Genomic DNA, 26,484 nt, shown 5'->3' with positions numbered 1-26,484 from the left:
TAATTTTTTCTTATGAAATGATAAATCTGTCCATTTCACTATGTAGGATATCTTGAGGATATCTTGAGATGATTTCGGGGCTTTTTAGTGTCCCCGCGGCCCGGTCCTCGACCAGGCCTCCACCCCCAGGAAGCAGCCCGTGACAGCTGACTAACACCCAGGTACCTATTTTACTGCTAGGTAACAGGGGCATAGGGTGAAAGAAACTCTGCCCATTGTTTCTCGCCGGCGCCTGGGATCGAACCCAGGACCACAGGATCACAAGTCCAGCGTGCTGTCCGCTCGGCCGGCCGGCTCCCCGTATAAGATAATTAGATTATGTATAAGATAATTAGATTATGTATAAGGTAATTAGATTAAATTTGAATTAAAACTAACGTTGATATATGAAAAACCTAAACAACCTTACCTAACATAACCTATCTAAATCTAACCTAAACTGACACAGCTAAGTCAATAATGTATGTTCCTAATTTAATATAATAATAATAATTCAGATAATCTAATTGGAAACAATTTATTGAAAATAAAGAAAATTACTCGGCCTATTAGGCAAATAGGGCCTTGCATAATAGACCAAGAAGTGCGTTCTGGCTACTAGGTACGACATATATATATATATATATATATGATAAGTGAATATATGACATATATATTTGATAAATTTGTTGTATGTCAAGAGGAGTACAAGCCGGATCACGTATCTGTATAAGTGGCTCATTTGGGCACTCAATTTCCTCCTGTGTCCCCTAGTGCATGTGCCCCTTGGGTTAAATAGCATGTCCTTATCTACTCTATTAATTCCTTTGAGAATCTTGTATGTGGTGATCATGTCCCCCTCTAACTCTTCTGTCTTCCAGCGACGTGAGGTTTAACTCCCGTAGTCTCTCCTCGTAGCTCATACCTCTCAGCTTGGGTACTAGTCTGGTGGCAAACCTTTGAACCTTCTCCAATTTGATCTTATGCTTGACTAGATATGAACTCCATGCTGGAGCTGCATACTCCAGGATTGGTGTGACATATGTGGTATACAAAGTTCTGAATGATTCCTTACACAAGTTTCTAAATGCCGTTCTTATGTCGGCCCACCTGGCATGTGCCCCTGATGTTATCCTCTTGATATGGGCTTCAGAGGACAGGTCTGGCGTGATATCAACCCCCAGGTCTTTCTCTCTCTTACTCTTGAAGCATTTCATCTCCCAAATGATACCTTGTATCTGGTCTCCTGCTTCCTACCCCCTATCTTCATTACATTACATTTGCTTGGGTTAAACTCTAACAACCATTTGTTCGACCATTCCTGCAGCTTGTCTAGGTCTTCTTAAAGCCTCAAGCTGTCCTTCTCTGACTTAATCCTTTTCATAATTTTGGCGTCGTCAGCCAAAATGTGTGTGTGTGAAATACGAAAATTAACACGTGATGAAAAATGTGGCCGTGTCAGACCACGGAAGAAGAATTGAAACAGGAATTTCTTTAAGTACTTTCGTATTTAATAATACATTTTCAGAATGAATAATTTTCAAATCAATAAGTTTGGACACATATAGGCAGGAGAGAGAGAGGTGAAATGAAGTGAGGTATAATGACAAATATATGAATGAGATTGGGTGGATAAAAATAAGAGCTGCATCACATGGGCCAATAGGTCAATGCATGGGTATTAATAACATAAGATAGTGGATACTAACAATGAATTAGTGAGACAAATGTGTATCAATGATCCTACTCAAATCTCCCTTTAACTGATCAATCAAAAATAGATCTAAATTATACAAACCACTGCTAATGTGCAAATTACATGATTTTGTAATCTGTATTAATGCAGATTCAATTATGTTCCTATTGAAAGTACTTTTACAATTTGTTATTGAAGAAGTCATCTCCCTATCAATTTGGTGAGAATTTTCTGACAAATGAATAAACCAATCAATAGACAATTGGCCATGTCTTACAGAGTATTTATGTTGCGAAATTCTACATTTCAAATATTTAAATGTTTGCCCAACATAGAACCTATTACTGTCTATAAAAGGTATTTTATAAATGACACAATTATCACTACGAGGGCTGTTTCTAACTAACAGTTCACCAACAAAATATTCGTAATTAATTAATACATGTATATCAAAAATTTTCAAGGACTTGACCATATTTTCAAACCCAGAAAAATATGGTAAACGTAACACATTCTTTGGGCAAATATTCTCAATGCATATATTATTATAATATGTGCGACGTGCTTTGCTACGGTAAACTTCCAAAAAACTCAGTAGATAACAATGCTTGAGACCAATAGAATCAATATTCTTAAATTCTTTATCTTAGAATTCTGGACTAACAACCCGAAGAACACTTAGATACATAGAGGAAAAAAATTATTGTTTCACATTGTATCTATGCCCTGAGAAATAATGAATATAAGATATATTATTCGTAGGCTTTCTATAAACACTAAACAAATTGAAAAATCTTCCCTATGAATAAATATATCAAAGAATGGCAAACATTTATCAATTTCAGTCTCCAAAGTAAATTTTATAGCAGTGACTTGATCATTAGGTTTAGCTACAAATTCGTCTGTATTTTCATCTGAAGGCCATATACACAAAATATTATTAACATATCTAAACCATAAAAAGATTCCAGGGGTAATTTTTGAAACAAATTTCTTTTCGAAGAATTCCATGTACAAGTTTGAAAGCAATGGCGATAAAGGATTGTGTCTCTCATAGACACTAAATGCTCCTCGATGCTCGATCGATGCAGTCTTGTCAGCTACCGTGTTTCCTCAACACACACAGTACCGTCCTCAACCAGTACTGGGAAACACCAACGACTCTACCCTAGCCACGGGCCAGCCAAAACATAGTCTAACTGGTGCTCTTCGTGCACGCCCACAATCACTCTCCAGCCTGGTGCTGGCAGAGAACATCAGCCTCGCGCTGCTGGCCCTCTTCACGTACAAATACTAGGGTAGCAAACCCTAGGCAGGAGCTTCTTGCAACTCGCTGGTTACACTCCTCCGTAGCACCTCACTGTCAGTCGTCTCTTCTGTTAGCCAGTCCCGGGCACGCTGAATTCTGCCACTGCCACTTCACAGGCAGACAGTAGAACACCACACAGTACTTCTCCGGCGGCGGCTCACTGCTTCTGTAAAGCAGAATGGAGTAGAGAGCTATTGGCTGCCCTGGGTAGACTGACTGTCCTCGTACCACAGCAGCCGTACGTCGACTCTATGGATACAGACACGTCATCAGTACACTGGTCAGTACATGGGACACTAGGAAACATCACTTACGTACTCTGACATAAACATACAACTCCTCCTATAACAGATGGCGCTGATTTTCTAGGCGCCACCTCACCAGAGGCCAGAACCAGCTACCTCTCGAGCTGACTAGGACAGGAATCTAGCGCCTCTTGCTGGTATTAATCCTGTCACCACTAGATGGCGTCGTCCAAATTGTGGGGGTTTCGGGAGCAGACTCACAGATGGCATTGACGTCGCTGCTCCATGCTCCAACGATGGAATCGGGTTCGTAACATCGCCTCAGAGGAGCTTGAGCTCACTTGAGCTGAAGAGATCGTGAGGGGAGGGCGTTCTCCGTTTGAGTCCCTGGTGAAGAAGAACCCCTGAGTGAGTGGTAAGCATTTTAAAACAGTTTACAGTGATTACCTATAGTAGGCCGTGTGTCCAGCGTCCGTAGCCGATGTTTATTAATATGTTAGGCATGTTTTGATAAGGCAGAGAGCCTAAATAAGAGGACAGAGATGAGAGAGACAGCTTGTGACGAGCAGCATGTCCTCTCCCGTCAATCGCCTGGAGCCAACTGACCGGCTGACGGCGGAGGACAGTTCCCTGGGTGAGGAGCCGCCTGCCGGCAGGGCGGAGGATGGACTAGTCCAAATGTGGGGGAGACCCCTCACAGCATATGGGAAGCAGAGAGATGTCGGATGGAGACATTTTATGTGTAGTTTATTTTTAGTATGCCAGGGAATGCTTATATTAAAGTTTATAGTTACAACTGTAGGTTGGATTACCTGCAGATATGTATATATATATATATATATATATATATATATATATATATATATATATATATATAGGGGTACCACCACTGGTTTAATTAAAGGGACCCACATCCTCGAAGAAGAAAATAAATAGTGTTCAGAGAAGACTTTGTGGATTCTCACTGAATACTTTAATCTTTTCCTCTCCTACGACCCCTATTATTTTTGTTTTATTTGATTTTATTGCAATGCTACAGTTTACAGAAAACACACACTTATATAACAATATAACAATATATATATATATATATATATATATATATATATATATATATGTATATTTATATACTGCTGTTCCAGTCTTCCTGTCTTCCTCCTCAGCATCAGATGACCTGGTTAAGGAAATTCTACTGGACACCCTGAGTGATGTAGCGTGGATACAGGACCCCCACTACATGGATCGCGACACGAAATGCGGTGCCATGGCAGACCCAGCACTCAGACCAACCATGCCGAAAGTCAAGGAACAATCCAGCTGGGACAGCTCCATTGTAGACAAAGAAGCCACAGCTTTGCTCGAGGCAGCAACAACCCCCCCAGTGATTGTGCACGCCTCAAAGCTGTGCAGGCTCCCAATGCAAGGGACTTTCTTTTGGCAGTCCCTATGTCTGCGACAGGCACATGTCTTGATCTGCAGGAGCTCCATATTGCAGTCGATCTCTGCCCTGCTGCTCCTATCCACACTGTTCATAGGTGTGTTTGCAGTGAGGCAAATGCTGACGAATATGGATTGCATGGCCTGCACTGTGGAAAATCTGGTGGTTGGCTCACTAGACACGACGAAATCAATGACATCATTAAAAGAAGCCTTGCCTCTGCCCAGTGTCCAGTGGAGAGAGAGCCCCGCAACCTACTGAACCGTGACTGTTAGCTTTGCCGGCCAAACAGACAGAATCACACTGCGCCCGTGGAAGGGTGGCAAACAGTTGGCGTGTAACTATACTTGCGTATCCACCCTGGCCACCACATGCATCAATTCTCTGTCGGCCAAGCAAGCAGGAGCCACGGCAACACACAGAGAAAGATACAAGTCAGCCAAGTACAGGCAATCAGATCATCGGTACAACTTCGTTCCAATAGGGTCTGAGACCCTAGGCCCATGGGGAGAGAGTGCAAGAAGGTTTTTTAAGAATCTTGGTTCTAAGCTCATTGACACTACAAGAGACCCTAGAGCGGCAAGTTTTCTCTTCCAGCGCCTCAGTGTTGCGATCCAGAGGGGGAATGCCCGCTGCATCCTCGGTTCCTGCCCGGCGTCGGAGGAATTCGAGGAAATCTACAGCCTTTAGGAAGCAAACTTTTCTTGTTTCCTCTCAATGTTCATTCTTTGTATAAAATCAGATATGTAACTGTATAACCTTTTATATATATATATATATATATATATATATATATATATATATATATATATATATATATATATATATATATATATATATGTATGTATATAGATATATAGATATATATATATATTGGTGTATACTGCAGCAGGCTTTCATTTAGACATTTCATTGACTATGATTGCATATTCTGTGTTGATTATTTTATTGTTTATGGGCTTCTATTCCTCTGACTAGTTCTCCTGGAGTGTGTTCAAATTTGAAAAGGATTTCTCCAAATGTCATATTTTTTCGAGGTTTACTAAAAGAATAAAAAATTATCTGTAGAATGTATTGCACTTATTATAAATTTACACAGCGTTTTGAACCTACAAGGTTCATTCTCAAGTGAGGGGACAGGATTGATTAATTGACTGATTGATTAATTAACCTATACCTACAAAGAGTAGTAAGACGATAGTTAGTCATTGGCATTTTCGCCTTTCTATGCGAAGATGCCAACGACTATGTGTCATGCCAGTGACAGTTATGTCACTGTCCAAAATGCCATGCCTACTACACCTGACTAATCGTTGCTTATTTTTCCTGAATATAGAAAAAGCTCTATATCAAAATAATTGTATATTTGAAAACTGAATTAAGTTTAGTAAGTACAGATGAGATCTTTGAAAAAAATTCTTGAGTTTCTTAACATATCTGAGTCTTCATTAACATGTAATGAAATTAGAATCATTAGACAAATGAAGCATATGATATATAGGAAAAAATTCTGCAAAAGCTTGTTTATATAATATTAATCATTATTTATTTAACATACACGTTTTTTGGGGTTTAATCTTTTCTGCTCGACCTTCTCCACTTCCTCTTTCTCTTGGGACACGTTGTCGACGCTCTCTTTACTCACGTCGTACTCTGCCAATGAGACAGTTATCAGTCTTTTGAACAGTTATCTGTGAATCAATGTATATATATATAGTCATGTTTCATTGCATATGACTGCATTGTCGCCCGTTGATTATTTTCTTGTTAAGAGCTTCTATCCATCTGATCTTGGTTTAATTGGAAAATGATTTATCCAAATATCATATTCGAGGATGACAGAAAGAATAAAAGCTATCTGAAGAATGTATTACACGTATTATAAATTTACTCAACGTGTCAAACTTCCTAGGTTCATTCACAAGTGAAGAGACAGGATTGATTGATTAATGAAGATTAAGCCACCCAAGAGGTGACTCGGGCATGAATAGTCCATAAAGGAGAAAGGATGGATTGAATGATAACGATTAAGCCACTCAAGAGGTGGCGCGGGCATGAATAGCCCGTAAATAAGAGAGATAGATAGGGTTGATTGATTGATATAGATTATGCCATCCAAGAATTGGCACGGCATGGATAGTCCATAAAGAGACAGTTGTTGTTTTAAATTTAGCTATTTGGAATAAAAATTTCCATGTACCATGGGCTATGGTGAGCCCGTAAATTGAGTTTGGTTATTCACGATAACCTTATTACTGTAGAGACAGGAGTTGTTGTTGTTTTAGATTCAGCTACTCGGAACAAAAATTCCCAAGTAGCATGGGCCACTACTCTACCTGTACAACAGGTAGAGTAGTGGCCGTTTTTGTTAGTGAGTCTGCCTTTTCATTACCATCTATGCCAATGTGATTTGATATCCAATTTAGGGTGATTGACAGCCATTGATTTTGTGTTTTTCCCTATATGTAGGATGTCTGTGAAGAGTTGTATATTATCCCTGTGCTGGCTGGATAACAATACCTGGAGCAAAGAGTTGGAGTTGGAATGAATGATGACATAATGTAAATTATTCACAATTTCATAACTGATGGCCTCTTTTCTGGGCATATAATTCTGTGTCCAATGTTGAGCATCTACTGTTCAATGTACCAGTAAGCTTCATGGTTGTTAGTGTAAAATGCTGCCCCAACAGAATCTCTTTCTTGATCAACTGATCAATCTGTGAAGATGTGAGTGGTTCTCGGTCTTGAGATGCTTTCCATTTGTTGTTCTATGATTGCTTTGAGCCTCTGCGAGTCACACTTTGATTTTTAACTGGTATCCATCAGTGAGTATCTTCAAACTCGATTCTTTCCATGGAGGAGGCCACCGAAAGTGTTGATATGGGCTATCTTTTCCCATTCTAATAGTCTGTTTCAAGCCCACTTTCTCTAGAGTTGTATATTATATTTCTCTAGAAAGTGGGTTTGTGAAAGTGGGCTTGTGGAAAGTGGACTTTCTCTAGACTCATTTCAGCTAAAACGATTCAGTTTCGTCAACTTCTTTGACTTCATCGACATTTTTCCGGTAGGAAGAGATAGAAGTTGTTGTTGTTGTTTAAGATTCAGCTACTTAGAACGAAAAGTTCCAGGTAGCACGGGCTGTGATGAGCCCGTAAGTGGAGGCTTTTTGGAGCCTTTATCTGTGTCAGTAACATACTAGAGACCTGTGGATGGATGGGAGTCTTGATGATGGATTTCAGTCCTGGAGGACTGGCTGTACCAGATATGGAGCTGGTGGGGTTAGTGTAGACCTCTAGGTTTCCGTTTTTTCTTTGAGAGAAAATGAGGAGATATTTAAGGAGAAAGGAGTTGTTATTGTTGTTTAAGATTCGCTACTCAGAACAATAAGTTCCAGTAGCACGGGCTATGGTGAGCCCGTAAGAGAAACAAGAAAGGAGAGAACATATCGGATTTATACTACACCTGGAGATCAGGTAAAGGCAAATGGGTGAAGGGTAGGAGTAAAGATAAGAAGAGGAATAGGTCAAAAAGCTGTACCAACAAAGATTTGTCAGGTGTATTGGGCATGGCTTTTTGAAAAGCGACATCATCGTTGGCCTCTTTGCATTCCGGTCTTGCTCTCATCTCATGGTTGGAAGAGTGAATAGTTCCGTTATATGAGTATTTATTGACTTATTGACTTTTATGTGAAGGGATTCAAAAATTTGTATTCTTATATATTGCATTTTTTCTAATATGCAGGTGTTTTTATTCAGCATTTCTTCTGTTAGGGTGATGTCATAGGCGTCTCTCATGATGTTTTTAGGGACACGTGATTGAGGATGACGGGCAAACACACCGTAAACTTGGTCGATGTCATACTTAAGTACTTAGATTGAAGGTTACATCCTTCAGGTTGGCAGGTGTACAAATATACTAAGTTTGTCCGCTGGAAAGAGTTCTCCGCCGGCTTCGGGCTGTTTTTAATATGTAGGTCGGTAGTCGTCTTTGTTTTATAGTATATAATGTCGATGTTTTCGGTAGGGAATGTCCTTTTTTTGTCCTTGAACAAATATGACATTTGAAGAAATCATATTCCAATGAAACAAAGATGCACAAGCACTAGTTAGAGGCGTAGAGGCCCAAAACAAGAATAAAATCAACATGGAAAGGAATCTGCAATTATATTCAACGAAGACGTGCAAATGAAAACCTGCTGCAGTTTATACCAATATATATTATATATATATATATATATATATATATATATATATATATATATATATATATATATATATATATATATATATATATATATATATTATATATACATTATATATACATTATATATATATTATATATATATATATATATATATATATATATATATATATATATATATATATATATATATATATATATATATATATATATATATATATATATATATGTATATATTTTAGTATATCTTGGTAGCAGTCTTTTTTGTAAACATATGTTGTTAAATATGACCGAAAAAGTAAGATTAATAATTCTAACACGAATTTTCTCAACATTTCTTACGTTTCTTTTTACTGTCGATGGTAATTGAAAAATCAATACTCCAAAATTCATTTTTATTTCCAGTCTGACGCGATGCTTGAACGCGTTTCGTAATAACGTATTACATTTTCAAAGACTTTAGTTTCGCACACACAACTGTAACCTGAAAACACTTATTAACAGAGTTTTACTAATTCTAACGCTAAACAGCTTGTCTTATATACTCGCATTTGGGTGAGGTGATATGTTGAAACAGTTTTGGATGAGGTAAACAAACTTTTGATCAACACAAGACAGAACACGGTTCAATGGGTATAAATTGGATAAGTGAAAGGGAAGAATGGAAGTAACTGCAAGGGGCCTATTGGCCTATACTTCGTCTTGATGCTTTTATATTGGTACGGAGTCTTGAAGTGGGTAGAATATAGTTGTGTATTAATTGGATGTTGATTGCTGGTGTTGACTTTTTGATGTGTAGTGCCTCGCAGATGTCAAGCCGCCTGCTATCGCTGTATCTATCGTTGATTTCTGTGTTGTTTGTTAAGATTTCTCTGGTGATGGTCTGGTTGTGGAAAGAGATTATATGTTCCTTAATGGAGCCCTGTTGCTTATGCATTGTTAATCGCCTGGAAAGAGATGTTGTTGTCTTGTCTATATACTGAGTTCTTTGGGGCTTACAGTCCCCAAGTGGACATTTGAAGGCATAGACGACGTTAGTCTCTTTTAAGGCATTCTGCTTTGTGTCTGGAGAGTTTTTCATGAGTAGGTCGGCTGTTTTTTTGGTTTTATAGTAAATGGTCAATTGTATCTTCTGATTTTTGTCTGTAGGGATAACGTTCCTATTAACAATATCTTTCAGGACACTTTCCTCCATTTTATGAGCTGTGGAAAAGAAGTTCCTGTAAAATAGTCTAATACGGGGTACAGGTGTTACGTTAGTTGACTCTTCAGAGGTTGCATGGCTTTTCATCTTCCTTTTTATGTAGTCTTCAACGAAACCATTGGAGAAGCCATTGTTGACTAGGACCTGCCTTACCTTACAGAGTTCTTCATCGACTTACTTCCATCCTGAGCTGTGGCTGAGAGCACTGTCGACGTAAGCGTTGACAACACTTCTCTTGTACCTCTCAAATATATATTTGCTACACTATATATATCACTTAATATTGTATTGCTATTTTTTTATTTTTCATTAGTCATTTCATGTTCACCTAATATTTACTTATAACAGACACCATAACTTTCTGATGTCCAGCTGTTACAATACTTGTTGTTATGACCCCAGGTAGCCTGAAGTAAGAGTCTACCCCAATGAGAGTTATTCGGCAATCTGGACCTGATTGTGTGGTCAGAGGAAGTATAGATATATGTATATATACTAAATACATGATAAATGTCCGTGAATAGTTTAAAAGCATGAGCAGAGGATGTACATGTAAATATGTGACATGACAAGAGAGGTCGCTGCTTTGCTGACATGATGTGAGGCTCGCGGGACATCTTGACCTTACTTGAGCAACAGAAGTCGTGAGGGAAGGTCACTCTCTTTTGAGCTCCTGGAAGAGGAGGACCCCCCCTAATTGTGTGCTCCTTCAAGAGTAGGGAACTAGGCAGGTGTTTATGTGTGAAGAGTGTGGGACGACTAAAAGGACTAGAAGTCAAGACTAGAAGAAACCTTGTGAGGCAGCCCTATAGCGATTTTGTGGTCGGCCTGTGTGGGCGCCATTGTTGAGGACCAGGACCTGAGCGTCCTCGCGCCAGAGAACTCTGCGGTTTGTGAGGAAGAACTACAACGTTTGTGTGTGAGAACTTGCAGCTGTTTGGTGATGCTGCAGGAGTGCCTTACATATTTTGAGGACCCCGATGATGATTGTAGTGTGGGGACCTCGAGTAATGGAATAGAGAATCGTAAGGACATCGATATCTAAGGGAGTGCTTGATTGCATCTTCGACGCGATAGGCGCAGTGCAAGTTGAGAGAGTGTTGCTGTTGTAGGGTAGGAAATATATGAATATTATATGTGTCATGTATTGTAGCTTGAAACAGTAAATGAAGCAGAAGGCTGTACTGAAGTTCAAGCAGCAGCCTGGTACAGTTATAGGTTGGAGGCATTAGGTGACACCAGAGTGTTATCAGTTGGTAGTAGCCTAAGAGGTGATTGAATTGTTATATAACCACTTCATTTATGTATATTGTGGATGTTTTTGTATGTAATTTCATGTTTGTTAGCTGGCTTTTGCTTCTATCATGTTGAGGCTTCCTGGCTAGAGAGAGAGAGAGACAGAGAGAGACAGAGAGACAGAGAGAGAGAGAGAGAGAGAGAGAGAGAGAGAGAGAGAGAGAGAGAGAGAGAGAGAGAGAGAGAGAGAGAGAGAGAGAGAGAGAGAGAGAGAGAGAGAGAGAGAGAGAAAGAAAGAAAGAAAGACCCGGCTATAACTTGGGTGATAGTGGACTATGACCAACTAAAGGAGATTGAAAGACCATTACAGAATAAGAATACTGTGAAGATTGCTACTGCAAAGTTCCAACAAAAAAAACAAAAACCGTACATATGTTAACCTATAAGTTTTTAAAGGGGCGAGCGTCAACTTTATAATAATATTTGCCTGTCAAATAATTTATAAATAATGTAAAAGCTTATTATTTTCATAAGTCCGTGTTTACAATTTTTACACAAATTCAAGTATATTACTTAAGATAAAACTTTGTACATGATTAGCTTCAATGGATACCTAAACCCAAGTAATTAAAATGTAATTTGTTTGTTAATAATGTAAATATTAGCTAGTCTTTGGTACTTTTGAGAAACCACAACCTGTGTTGTGTCTATTCACACTTACTTCAACCACCCCAGAACATTTTAACTCACTACTTACCCTCGTTCTCCGATTTGAGACTCTCTTGTTCTTTCTTATGAACACTGGCATCTGCAAGATCAGAAATGTTTAACTAGGATTTGCTGGGAAGAATCGTCTTGAAATTTTGTACAACTTACAATGCACATTGTGGTTATTATGTTGAGAACAATGTGCTCTTACAAATAAGGGTGTGGTTTCATTGGTGTCATGTTATATAAAGGTAGAGGTAACCAAATAACTGTGCTTAACACTTAAAAAAGGAAAACATCTGACTGATTTCCAAAAATAAAGTTTTACTTACGAATCTGAAAGAACTAAGGACCAACGATTTTTTGGGTAAAACACAGTAACGCGCCCGGGGAAGAGAATAGGAGTCAATAATGTGCCCGATAATGAGAGCAGGAGGCAAGGAAGTGTCCGGAGAAAAATGCAGAGACCGAGAATACGTCAGCCGATGTGAGCAGAAGCTAGAGAAGTGTTAGGGAAAATGTAAAAGACCCAGGGCAATGCCTGGAGAGAATTGCAGGAGCTGGGCAGCGCCAAAAGAACTGAACAGGCACTATGGAAAAGACGAAACGCATTATGTGTTGTGAGGATAAAGAGATAACTGAATTGAAAAGAAAAGGTTTCCAAGGAGAAACTTGTCGCATTCCATAGATCTTGAAGACAGATAGTTCTTTATATATTTAAACTTTTTCACTTATGTATTTTGTAATGTAAATCCACCTTTAATTAAATATATATAGAGACGAAGGAAGAATATTACAAGTTGTAGAAGCATATTGAAATATATTCACTGATGACATTTTACTATTCCACTCAATCACATCCTCTCTTCCCATTTCTGTCAAAACACTTTCTCTCTCACTCTATGTACATGTCAAATACTATATGTCTGTCGGTCTGTCTGTCTGTCTGTCTGTCTGTCTGTCTGTCTGTCTGTCTGTCTGTCTGTCTGTCTGTCTGTCTGTCTGTCTGAATATCTCTCTCTCTCTCTCTCTCTCTCTCTCTCTCTCTCTCTCTCTCTCTCTCTCTCTCTCTCTCTCTCTCTCTCTCTCTCTCTCTCTCTCTCTCTCTCTCTCTCTCTCTCTCTCTCTTACTCTTTCTCTCTCTCTCTCTCTCTCTCTCTCTCTCTCTCTCTCTCTCTCTCTCTCTCTCTCTCTCTCTCTCTCTCTCTCTCTCTCTCTCTCTCTCTCTCTCTCTCTCTCTCTCTCTCTCTCTCTCTCTCTCACTCTTTCTCTCTCTCTCTCTCTCTCTCTCTCTCTCTCTCTCTCTCTCTCTCTCTCTCTCTCTCTCTCTCTCTCTCTCTCTCTCTCTCTCTCTCTCTCTCTCTCTCTCTCTCTCACTCTTTCTCTCTTACTAACTTTCACACCTACTTTGCTACTGGCTAGACCCTGGCCTGCGTTAGAACTCAGATGGTTGTCAAAGGATGTGTCTTAATATCCAGTGGCGGTGACGTTTATGGAGAACGAGTTCACATGTAACGACTTATTTTTTGCTAACTTCTATTGTGCATATTCCCTATGTAATAAAAATAAAGCAAATAAAACATATACAATTTGAAGGAAGGGGAAATTAATTATCTATCATTTGGACATTGAGAGAGAGAGAGAGAGAGAGAGAGAGAGAGACAGAGAGACAGAGAGAGAGAGACAGAGAGACAGAGAGTGAAAAAGAATCATAGACAGACAGACAAACAGACCGACAGAAAACCACTCAATCAGACAGAGACAGACAAGTAAAGAGAACATGAAGTCAACTAAATAATCATTTTCACCACAAATTAAAATTTGAACTTTATTGGTCAAAATATTGAGAGCACTGCTTGAATAACTGCACAATAGATAAACAGAATTATTTTAGTTAATATAGAGAAGATCTCTGAAAATATCACTTAGGAATGAGATTGAATGGATATAAATAGGAGCTGCCTCGTATGGGCGTTCTGCAGTTACCTACATTCTTATGTTCTTATGTCCTTCACAACGTATCTAAATAATCATATTATTACAAGTAAAGGAATTAATATACGATCCTTAGACATATGAAGCACGTGAAATATAACAGAAAATTTCTCCTGAAGTCTGCAATTTTATTCTACTGATAATTAATTAGATTAAAGGACCAATACACCTACTGGAGGCGGCCTGTTCCGTATTTTCCTTGACGCTCTTAAATCCCCCTTGGCTATCAGGAATTTCTTTGACGACATGATGTTTCTTGTTATATTCTGTAAATGAGACAGTTATCAGTCTTTGTTATGTGCAAATGAACTACTAACAGAAGCGGGGAGAAACGAGGAACATACTCATTTACAATCTTAACCCCACGACTCAAAGAAGCAGCAAAACAACTAAAAAATCTGAAAGACGTAACAATAAGAAAAGCCGACAAGACAGCAGCATGTATTAATTCCTACCCAAGAATACATGAACAAAATTAGCGACATCCTTAGCGATGATACCAAATTTCAACAAATCACGAGGAACCCTGTGGAAGACCTTAAACGCAAAGAAAGGTAGTGTTCATTTCACTAAACTCCATGGCGACTATGGCTTAGGATATGCCTATGACAATGTTAAGACACACAAACCAGGTAACCCACTACGCTCAATAATCAGCCAAATACCAACTCCAACCTATCACCCAGCAAAAAGACTTAACGAACTCCTAACTCCATACACTCCAAGAAACTATAGTCTACAATCATCAGCAGATTTCCTAGAATTAATCAAAACTTCCCAGCCCGATGGAATCATTGCTTCTTTGGACGTCGAATCCCTATTTACCAACGTCCCAGTCGACACAACCAAAGGAATGATACTGGACAGAGTATACAGAGACGAGAGAACCCCCAAATTAGACATACCCGAGCCACACTAGAAGAGCCTTCTCGAGGCATGTACAAAGGAAGCCCCTTTCATCAGTCCGCAAGGAGACATGTATCTACAAATAGACGGAGTAGCAATAAGCTCCCCCTTAGGAGTGTTATTTGCTAATTTTTATATGGGAACCATCGAAGACAGTCTTCAGTAGCAGACAAAAACCAACTGTATACTGCCGTTATGAAGATAACATATTCGTCATAATAAAAGACTCAGATGAACTAATTGATCTAAAAGCCATCTAGAGAGAGAGACAGTACTCCAATTTACAGATGAAAATAGTGAAAATAACAAGTGGCTGCCCCCACCTCCCTCCACTGAGCTGTAACGTAGACAGATATCAGCCAATGTAGATATGTAGATGCACACGTGTAATACCATACGACCTGTTTACCTTCTCTCCATGGATGCAAGGTGACTTCATCTGAGCGTTTTTGGCTGTTGTCAGGTACATATATATATATATATATATATATATATATATATATATATATAATATATATATATATATATATATATATATATATATATATATATATATATATATATATATATATATATATATATATGTCGTACCTAGTAGCCAGAACGCACTTCTCAGCCTACTATGCAAGGCCCGATTTGCCTAGTAAGCCAAGTTTTCATGAATTAATTGTTTTTCGACTACCTAACCTACCTAACCTAACCTAACCTAACCTAACTTTTTCGGCCACCTAACCTAACCTAACCTATAAAGATAGGTTAGGTTAGGTTAGGTAGGGTTGGTTAGGTTCGGTCATATATCTACGTTAATTTTAACTCCAATGAAAAAAAAATTGACCTCATACATAATGAAATGGGTAGCTTTATCATTTCATAAGAAAAAAATTAGAGAAAATATATTAATTCATGAAAACTTGGTTTTTTAGGCAAATAAGGCCTTGCATAGTAGGCTGAGAAGTGCATTCTGGCTACTAGGTACGACATATATATATATATATCAGTACAGGGTCAGGTGATAAAACAAATACAATAAAGGTAAAGACAAGAGGGATACATAGGGGATAAATGGGGGACGAAGCACATTCAAAGATTAATCAGGTGTAATAGGCATTTTATGTTGAACAGTGTCTTCTGTGTTGGCATCGTTATATTCCGGTCTTGTCCTTACTCTCATGGTGGGTAGAGTAAACAGTTTCGTAATTTGGGTGTTCATGGTAGGTTGTTCTATTCCTATGTGAATTGCTTTAAGAATTTGTAATCTTCTTACATCTTGGGTTTTGTCTATTATACAGTTAATTTTGTTCAACATTTCTCTTGTTAGGGTGATGTCATGGGCTTGTCTCATGTGACTCCTGGGGGCACCGGATTGAAGATGACAGGTCAAACGCCTCGTCAGATTGGTCGACGTCATACATATGTACTTAGATTGAAGGTTACATCCTTCGTGGGGGCAAGTGTACATGTATACAACGCTTGACTGCTGTAGAGGGTTCTCCGTCGGCTTCGGGTTGATTTTGATAAGGAGTTCGGAAGTCTTCTTGGTTTTGTAGAATATGATCAGGTCTATGTTTTTGTTAGGAGTAATGCTTTTTACTCCTTTACGAATTATTTATTTCATTATTCTTTCCTCTTTTTTATGTTCACTGTGCATGGCTAATTTGTAATATAATTTTATTGGAGGTATTGTGGTTTCTGTTCTAGGTTCAGGATTATACCATCGGTCCAGGTGTCTTCTTATAGCAGCGTTTATTTCCGTGTTGCTATATCCGTTGTTCACCAATACCTGTGTTATTCTTTCAAACTCTCTACTCACGTTGCTCCATTCGGTGCAGTGGGTAAGCGCTCGAAGAATATAAGCACTGAGAACACTAGCTTTTTTATCTTTGGGGGACACCCACTTTTACCGTTCAGGCATAATCCTATGTTGGTAGGCTTAGTATATACGTTGGTGCTTAAAGAGGTTCCTGTTTTTGTTATTAGTACATCCAAGAATGACAGTCTGTTATTTTCACTATTTTCATGTGTAAATCGGAGTATTGACTCTCTCTCTAGATGGCTTTTTAGATCAATTAGTTCGTCTCAGTCTTTTACTCTGACGAATATGTCATCTACATAACGGCAATATACAGTTGGTTTTTGTCTGCTACTGTATATTGTCTGTCTTCGATGGTTCCCTATATGGGAACCATATCGGTTCGATAGTTTTCCATGATCACCCAAATCACGAAACTATTTACTCTACCCACCATGAGAGTAAGGACAAGACCGGAATAACGATGCCAACACAGAAGACACTGTTCAACATAACAGGCCTATTACACCTGATTAATCTTTATATGTGCTTCATCCCCCATATATATATATATATATATATATATATATATATATATATATATATATATATATATATATATATATATATATATATATATATAATTATGTTTAGTAAATACGGATAATATCATTGAAAATACCACATAGGTCCTTCACAACATATCTAAGTAATCATTTCATTACAAGTAAATGAATTATTTTACAATCATTAGACATATGAAGCATGTGAAATATATCAGAGAATTTCTCCTGTTGTATGCATTATTCTACTGATAATTAAATTGATTTAAGGACCAATAGACCTACCGGCGGCTTCCTGGGTATTATTTTGCTCGACGCTTTTAACTTCCTCTTTGCCTACAGGCTTGTCGCCGTTGTTACCCTCGTTCGCTTCGAACTCTGTAAACGAGACAGTTATCAGTTTTATTTTTTGCATATGCAATATATATATATATATATATATATATATATATATATATATATATATATATATATATATATATATATATATATATATATATATATATATATATATATATATATATGAATGAAAACTCACACCCCAGAAGTGACTCGAACCCATACTCCCAGAAGCAACGCAACTGGTAACTACAGGGCGCCTTAATCCGCTTGACCATCACGGCCGTCAAAAGGAAGTGATAGCCGAGGCTATTTGAGCCACTTCCCCGACGGCAACTCGGATGGTAATCTTGGGCATAGCATTTCACCAATTTTTGGTGAATTTCATCAATTCAATTTCATCATTTTTGGTGAAATGCTATGCCCAAGATTACCATCCGAGTTGCCGTCGGGGAAGTGGCTCAAATAGCCTCGGCTATCACTTCCTTTTGACGGCCGTGATGGTCAAGCGGATTAAGGCGCCCTGTAGTTACCAGTTGCGTTGCTTCTGGGAGTATGGGTTCGAGTCACTTCTGGGGTGTGAGTTTTCATTCGCATATAGTCCTGGGGACCATTCAGGCTTGTTCGCATATATATATATATTAGTATATTTTGGTAGCAGTCTTTCCTGTAGACATATATTATTAAATATGACCGAAAAAGTAAGATTAATAATTCTAACACGAAATTTCTCAATCTTTCGTACATTTCTTTTCACTGTTGGAGGTAATTCAAAAATCAATTCTCCAAAATTCATTTTTATTTCTAGTCTGACGCGACACCTGAGCGCGTTTCGTAAAACTTATTACATTTTCAAAGACTTTACACATACACAACTGAATAGAACTTACATATCTCCGATTTGTTTATATCTACATTTGAGTGAGGTGGATGGGGTGAGGTGGTATTTAATAGGGTATTAATTTCATCAACACAAGACAGAACACGAAACAATGGGTATTGAAATGGAAGTGATTGTAGAAAGCCTATTGGTCCATATTTCTTGATGCTTCTATATTGGAGCGGAGTCTTGAGGTGGGTAGAATATAGTTGTGCATTAATTGGCTGTTGATTGCTGGTGTTGACTTCTTAATGTGCAGTGCCTCGCAAACGTCAAGCCGTCTGCTATCGCTGTATCTATCGATGATTTCTGTGTTGTTTACTAGGATTTCTCTGGCGATGGTTTGGTTGTGGGAAGAGATTATATGTTCCTTAATGGAGCCCTGTTGCTTATGCATCGTTAAACGCCTAGAAAGAGATGTTGTTGTCTTGCCTATATACTGGGTTTTTTGGAGTTTACAGTCCCCAAGTGGGCATTTGAAGGCATAGACGACGTTGGTCTCTTTTAAAGCGTTCTGCTTTGTGTCTGGAGAGTTTCTCATGAGTAGGCTGGCCGTTTTTCTGGTTTTATAGTAAATCGTCAGTTGTATCCTCTGATTTTTGTCTGTAGGGATAACGTTTCTATTAACAATATCTTTCAGGACCCTTTCCTCCGTTTTATGAGCTGTGGAAAAGAAGTTCCTGTAAAATAGTCTAATAGGGGGTATAGGTGTTGTGTTAGTTGTCTCTTCAGAGGTTGCATTGCCTTTCACTTTCCTTCTTATGATGTCTTCAACGAAACCATTGGGGAAGCCGTTGTTGACTAGGACCTGCCTTACCCTACAGAGTTCTTCGTCGACTTGCTTCCATTCTGAGCTGTGGCTGAGAGCACGGTCGACATATGCGTTAACAACACTCCTCTTGTACCTGTCTGGGCAGTCGCTGTTGGCATTTAGGCACATTCCTATGCTCGTTTCCTTAGTGTAGACTGCAGTGTGGAAACCTCCGCTCTTTTCCATGACTGTTACATCTAGAAAGGGCAGCTTCCCATCCTTTTTCATCTCGTAAATGAAACGCAGCACGGAACTCTGCTCAAATGCCTCCTTCAGCTCCTGCAGATGTCTGACATCAGGTACCTGTGTAAAATGTCGTCAACATACCTGCAGTATATGGCCGGTTTCAAGTTCATGTCGACTAAGACTTTTTGCTCGATGGTACCCATGTAGAAGTTTGCAAACAGGACACCTAGGGGAGAACCCATGGCGACCCCATCTACTTGCTTATACATGTGCCCATCCGGGTTCAAGAAGGGTGCCTCTTTAGTACAAGCTTGGAGTAGTTTCCTCAGAATATTTTCTGGTATGTCAAGAGGAGTACAGGCTGGATCACTATACACTCTGTCGGCTATCATCCCGATTGTCTCGTCCACAGGTACGTTGGTAAACAGCGATTCTACGTCCAACGAGGCTCTTATCCCTGTGGCCCGTGTGCCCCGCAGTAAGTCAACAAATTCCTTTGGAGACTTCAGGCTGAAGGCGCAAGGAACATAAGGAGTCAGCAGGCCGTTGAGTCGCTTCGCCAGTCTGTACGTGGGTGTGGGTATCTTGCTAATGATTGGCCGAAGTGGGTTTCCAGACTTGTGTGTCTTGACATTTCCATACGCATATCCGCATATGGATATGCGGATATGTTATTTCATATCCGCATTTAGATTTGTTATTTCAAGCAACTTGCAACCAGCCAATCGTTTTCTCATCCTGGTCGCAGCGTCCTCGTATCTGCTTCACTACCCACCGAAATGTCCGCTCAAGCAGCAGCGCTGCCACTGCCATCTTGGAGAATGATCACTAGGAAACAACCTTTTGACAATGTAAGGGAACGTAAAACGTACTTTTCAAATGTCCTCAAATGATTTCATTATTTGTTTGCATAATGTACATGGCAAATGTTCAAACGTTTCCTAAATGATCAACACTGTAACATGAGAAGCAAGATAACAAAAAAATTAAATGTCAGATTTTCAAGTCACATTTAAAAATATATAATATCACTAATTGTTCATTTCGAGTTATTAGGGTCCCAGAATACAATATGGTCTTCATGTGTATCAATGTAAAATATAGTTTGACAGTATAGTTTACTGAAAAAAATCGTCAATATGGCATTTTAAAAACACGCCAAATTGAGACACAAAAATTGTAACTTTCAAACGTTTGGCCTTTATGAAAAATCCATATGAAGACATTGTAGACCAGACAGCTCTGCACACTTTATAAGAAGATGGTGAGAATCGGTCAGAATCTGGATTTTTGAAGCTGACTCAAAGTAGAAACATTTGGAGATAATTGAAGTTGAAGTTATCCACAGTGAATATGGTAGTTGTAACTTATTAATTTACTTTAATTTACTTGAATGTTTTAATAAACATTGCTTGGCATTCGTACACGAATATGTGAAAGTTGTCGGTCAATATGTGATGAAATAAAGTCAAGAAAAAACACCCCCCCCCAAAAAAAAAAAATATATAGGAATAGTTATAATTGGTTAATGGATATATATGTATACTTTATATAAGTGATGAAGCCGTAATCTGGTCCCCATTCAGCAAAACAACCTAATATGACAAAGAAAATAGTTTGAAATATGTGAAAAAAATCGGCAAAATAGTCAAACTCAAGTTCTACCACCTGTGGCTGATTTACCTGTTGACCAATTTTGTTCCAACTTTACATACCTCATGAATGGTATGCATTCTCCAAGATGTAGAAGCCACAACAAAATCAAATAAGACACAAAGGAGAATTTTAAAAAATGGAGAACAATAAAGCAATATATATATACTTATTCATTATTATTTGTGTGAAATTTTGCCCTCTAGGTTGCAATCAGCAATCCAAGAGGGCACCAGCTGCATATCCATTTCGTAGACCCTCCTTACTACTACTACTCGTTTTCTTTGAGCGTTGAACAGGTGCTTTCATCTCTTTATCACTCCATTATTTATGAGTTCCACTAACTAGGAAGTGTTATTGTTATCATGAGTATTTTTTTAATTCACATAAAATCCATTTCTTAACAAACTGGGAATGCCATTTTCACGATGCTGATGCCAAATAACGTTAGATTTGTTTAACATTTTATTCTATATTTCATGTGTGGACGAATATATTTTTTTTCATTACAGGTTCCTTTAAATTCGAATTTCTCCAAAATGTTGCAATTCACGGCCTTCCTGTAGCAACCAAAATGTTCTCTGGGCCGTCTAATATATAAAAGGAAATGGAACACTGACTCTTGAAGCCGGGAAATGTACTATACGAGCCGGCAATTGTGACAGTTTTATAATGATTAATAAATACATTCCTAAACAAAAAGCAATGTCTGAAAATAATTAAAGAAAAGTATCTGTGGATATTACGCATTTTCCATCATAGAAAGATTCGATAACAAAGAGCAACCTTCAACGTGATATCTAATTTGTCAAAGCAAAAATATGGAAAATCACATTAATAAATTATTGCAAAGAAAACGGAGAACATTAAAAAAAGACAGAGTAAACATACATACATACATACATTACACACATACATACACATCATACATTTTTGACAGGCAAAATATATTTGCAAAAAAATCCAAAAATTTATCTTAATAGTTTGATGCACATATGTCAATTATTCATTGTTCAAACTGACATAAATATATGAGTAGCTGCGCCTTACGGATGGATCTAAGACCAAGAATAAATAAAATCGCTAGATAAATATAATATAAAATATGAAATAGGAAAAAATAATAGAAAACTAGTAAATTTTACCTAACAAACTTTTTTCGTCAAGTATATATTTGAATTCATTAAACCTCTGACAATTGGCTAGTTGGTATGGGGTCTATAATAAACTAATTAAACAGTTAAAGAAACTTACCATTATTATCAACTGCATGGAGTTGTGGGATGCCAGTTGCTAGCAAGGAAGCAGTTGCTGCCAGATACACTACGTTCAGCTGCAATCAGAAAATGTACATTATTACACTAGCTTTAAAAATATTATATATTATATATATATATATATATAGATATATATATATATATATATATATATATATATATATATATATATATATATATATATATTATATAAATATTATATATTATATATATATATATATATATAATATATATATATATATATATATATATATATATATATATAAGTTGTGAGGGTACCACTTCTGGTGCAAATGTGGGGGACCCACAGCCTCGGGAAGAACATAAGGAATATGAAAAGAAGACCTTGAGGATTCTCACTGACCACTTTAATATTTTCTTCTACCCCCCCCCCCATTCTTTTGTATATACACATATATGTTTGTTTTAATTAAACTGCTACAAAAAAGAAGTTACATATAGGGTACAAAGATGATTATCATAAGTTGTCGAGTTCCTCCAGCTCCTCAGATGCATTTCCTCTCTGTATCGCCACACTAAGGCACTGGAAAAGGAAGCTGGCAGCTCTAGGGTCTCTTGTTGTTTCAATGGAAACCAACGTCGACTATGCCTTCATATGCCCGCTTGGGCACTGTAAGCCCCAAAGAACTCAGCATATAGGCAAGACAACAATGTCTCTTTCTAGGCGATTAACTATGCACAAACAACAGGGCTCCGTCAAGGAACATATAATCTCTTCTCACAACCAGACGATCACCAGAGAAATCTTAACAAGCAACACAGAAATCATCGATAAATACATCGATATCAGGAGACTTGACATCAGCGAGGCACTACACATCAAAAAGTCAACACCAGCAATCAACAGCCAATTAATGCTCAACTATATTCTACTCACTTCAAAACCCTGAACCAATATGGAAGCAGCAAGAGGAAGTATGGGCCAATAGGCCTTCTGCAGTTACTTCCTTTCTTATGTTCTTATACCAATTGTTTCGTGTTCTGTCTTGAGTTTCACCTCACTCAAAACTTTTGTGCCATGTCCCCTCACCCAAAAACGAATATAATTATGAATGTATTTTGTGTGTAAACCACAGCCCCGTTACCTGTGCCAGGTAAGTTCATTACGGGCTCTCCATAGCCCGTGCTACTTGGAAATTTTTGTTCCTAGAGGCTGAATCCTAAATAACAACTTGTGTATAAACACAATTTTGTGTGCACCTACGGGCTCACCATAGCCCGTAGTTGAATCTTTAACAACAACATGTGTGTAAATTAAGTCTGAAAATGTTATTAGGAATTACGAAACGCGTTTAGGCGTCAGACTAGGAATAAAAAGAATGAATTTGGAGAGTTACTTTATCAATTACCCTCGACAGCGAAGAAGGAACGTAAGAAATATTGAGAAGATTCGTGTTAGAATTATTAATTTTACCCTATCGGTCATATTCAACAACATATGTTTACAAGAAAGATGCTAGCAAAATATACTATTTATATATATATTAAATATACATAATATATATATATATATATATATATATATATATATATATTATATATATATATATATATATATACATATATATATATATATATATATATATATATATATATGTATATATATATATATATATATATATATATATATATATTGCGGAAGCACAAAGGGCTGGCATGCAAGACACAACGAGGTCAATGACATCATCAAGAGAAGCCTCGTCTCAGCTAGGTACCCAGCGGAGAGAGAACCTCGCATCCTAGGGGTCCAAAACCCGGATTTCCCCGCACTTCGCCTTGATGGCATCACCATATACTCATGGAAGGAGGGTAGACAGTTGGTGTGGGACTACACATGTGTATCCACCCTGGCTGACACCTATGTACACTTCGGAGCTGATCAAGCAGGTGGGGCGGCCAACCACAGGGAAACAGCTAAATCACTCAAGTACAGGCGACTGGAAGGTCAATACCTCTTTGTTCCCATAGCGTCTGAGACGCATGGCCCCTGGGGCAAGAGTGCCTTGGGATTTCTCAAGGAATTGGGTTCCAAGCTCATTGACGTCACCAGAGACCCAAGGGCTTCCAGTTTTTTGTTTCAGCGTCTCAGTGTGGCGATCCAGAGGGGAAATGCTTGCTGCGTCCTCGGTTCCTGTCCAGAAGCGGAGGAGCTTCAAGAGATCCATAACCTTTAGGCATTTGTCTTGTATGTTTTGTAACCTTTAAATATATATATATATATATATATATATATATATATATAATATATATATATATATATATATATATATATTTCATTGAATATGACCGCATATTCTGTATTTATTATTTTCTGGTTTAGGGCTTCTATCCCTCTAACTATTTTCTTAGCATCAGGGCTTAATTGAAATAGGAGTTCTCCAAAACTCATTTCGTACTTTTAAGGTGAAGAAAAGAAGTGATTTACTATAGAGTGTATTACACTTATTTGTATAATTTGCACGACGTTTCGAACCTCCATGGTTCATTCTCAAGTGAACAGATCTTACAATACTAGTTGATTTTATACCCGCATTAGGTCAGGTGATAATACAATGAAGGTGAAAACATGGGGGCATACATAAGGGATAAATGTGAGGTGAAACATAGAGGCTGCAGAAGGCTTATTGGCCCATTACGAGGCATCTCCTATCTAAACACAAGATTAATCCAGTGTAATTGGCCTGTTATGTTGGACATTGTCTTCTGTGTTGGCATCGATATGTTCTTGTCTTGTCCTTACTCTCATGGTGGGTAGAGTAAATAGTTCCGTGATTTGGGTGTTCATGGTAGGTCGCTCTATTCTTATGTGAATGCCATGAACACCCAAATCCACGGAACTATTTACTCTACCCACCCATGAGAGTAAGGACAAGACAAGAACATATCGATGCCAACACAGAAGACAATGTCCAACATAACAGGCCAATTACACTGGATTAATCTTTGTGTTTAGATAGGAGATATTGGCCTCGTATGGGCCAATAAGCCTTCTGCAGCCTCTATGTTTCACCTCACATTTATCCCTTATGTATCCCCCCCATGTTTTCACCTTCATTGTATTATCACCTGACCTAATGCGGGTATAAAATCAACTAGTATTGTAAGATCTGTTCACTTGAGAATGAACCATGGAGGTTCGAAACGTCGTGCAAATTATACAAAAGTGTAATACACTCTATAGTAAATCACTTCTTTTCTCACCTTAAAAGTACGAAAATGAGTTTTGGAGAACTCCTATTTCAATTAAGCCCTGATGCTAAGAAAATAGTTAGAGGGATAGAAGCCCTAAACCAGAAAATAATAAATACAGAATATGCGGTCATATTCAATGAAACATGTTTGAAAGAAAACCTGCTGCCAGTATACACCAATATATATATATATATATATATATATATATATATATATATATATATATATATATATATATATATATATATATATTATATATATATTATAATATATATATATATATATATATATATATATATATAATGTATATTGAGAGTTAATATTTTCCTGGGCAAGAATAAAGCATTATTAGATGTTTGTGAGTAAGGAATTTCGGTGACCTTAATGACTCGTGCGGATGATGAGTCTGATGCCCAACAGCATACTATCTGTATTCGTTACGTCATCTAAACAATTCTTGCCCTATTTTAGTACACGCACTCATACATATACATTCTTTTCTAATACCGGAATGAACATAACCAGACAATAATTTGATTATAATTTACGTCCGTCGCGCTTTGCCTCTGCTAGTAGAATATTCATTATTACGTTAATTTAATAAACATATTTTCTTTTTCCTATGAAGAACAATTTTTTTTTCAATTATTCTGGTATATACATTTATTTGAATAGGAATATTTAAAAATTTGCAGCTTACCATGATAAAAAGTTCAGCTCGAGTGGACGATGATGATAAGAACAGGCGTGGAAGCACTACTTGACTTGTAAAGGATCAGACGCCAGTTATATTGGCTCAGAAATGAGTTAATGTCAAGGACTCGCGTTTTAGATGTATGAAAACACATGGACTCC

The 26,484-nt window shown here is 37.8% G+C and overlaps 1 protein-coding gene and 1 long non-coding RNA gene across 4 annotated transcripts; one reads left to right on the top strand and one right to left on the bottom strand.

The window, feature by feature from the left end:
- Positions 1-1,468: 1,468 nt before the first annotated feature.
- On the bottom strand, positions 1,469-26,466 carry LOC138368995 (uncharacterized). Of its 3 annotated transcripts, none has more exons than XM_069331736.1 (6): positions 26,330-26,466; positions 22,394-22,472; positions 17,556-17,648; positions 14,186-14,278; positions 12,067-12,117; positions 1,469-3,150 (listed from the first exon to the last, which is right to left on the bottom strand). In XM_069331736.1, the coding sequence occupies exons 1-6, from the start codon at positions 26,330-26,332 to the stop codon at positions 3,095-3,097; spliced, it is 375 nt and encodes a 124-aa protein (XP_069187837.1). In that variant the 5' UTR covers positions 26,333-26,466; the 3' UTR covers positions 1,469-3,094. The 3 variants fall into 3 exon arrangements, with proteins under 3 accessions (XP_069187837.1, XP_069187838.1, XP_069187836.1); XM_069331737.1 differs by lacking the exon at positions 1,469-3,150 and adding an exon at positions 3,237-3,616 and having other exon boundaries at positions 26,330-26,465; XM_069331735.1 differs by lacking the exon at positions 1,469-3,150 and adding an exon at positions 5,724-6,320 and having other exon boundaries at positions 26,330-26,459.
- Positions 3,517-6,216, top strand: LOC138368996 (uncharacterized). Its single transcript, XR_011229698.1, has 2 exons — positions 3,517-3,644; positions 4,393-6,216. It is a non-coding gene; the product is annotated as an uncharacterized lncRNA (long non-coding RNA).
- Positions 26,467-26,484: the final 18 nt, after the last annotated feature.

This window comes from Procambarus clarkii, chromosome 26 (genome assembly GCF_040958095.1).
Source record: "Procambarus clarkii isolate CNS0578487 chromosome 26, FALCON_Pclarkii_2.0, whole genome shotgun sequence".
Classification (NCBI taxonomy): domain Eukaryota; kingdom Metazoa; phylum Arthropoda; class Malacostraca; order Decapoda; family Cambaridae; genus Procambarus; species Procambarus clarkii.
Note: the sequence above shows the minus strand (reverse complement) of the source record. Positions and strands in the feature narration are given on the sequence as shown.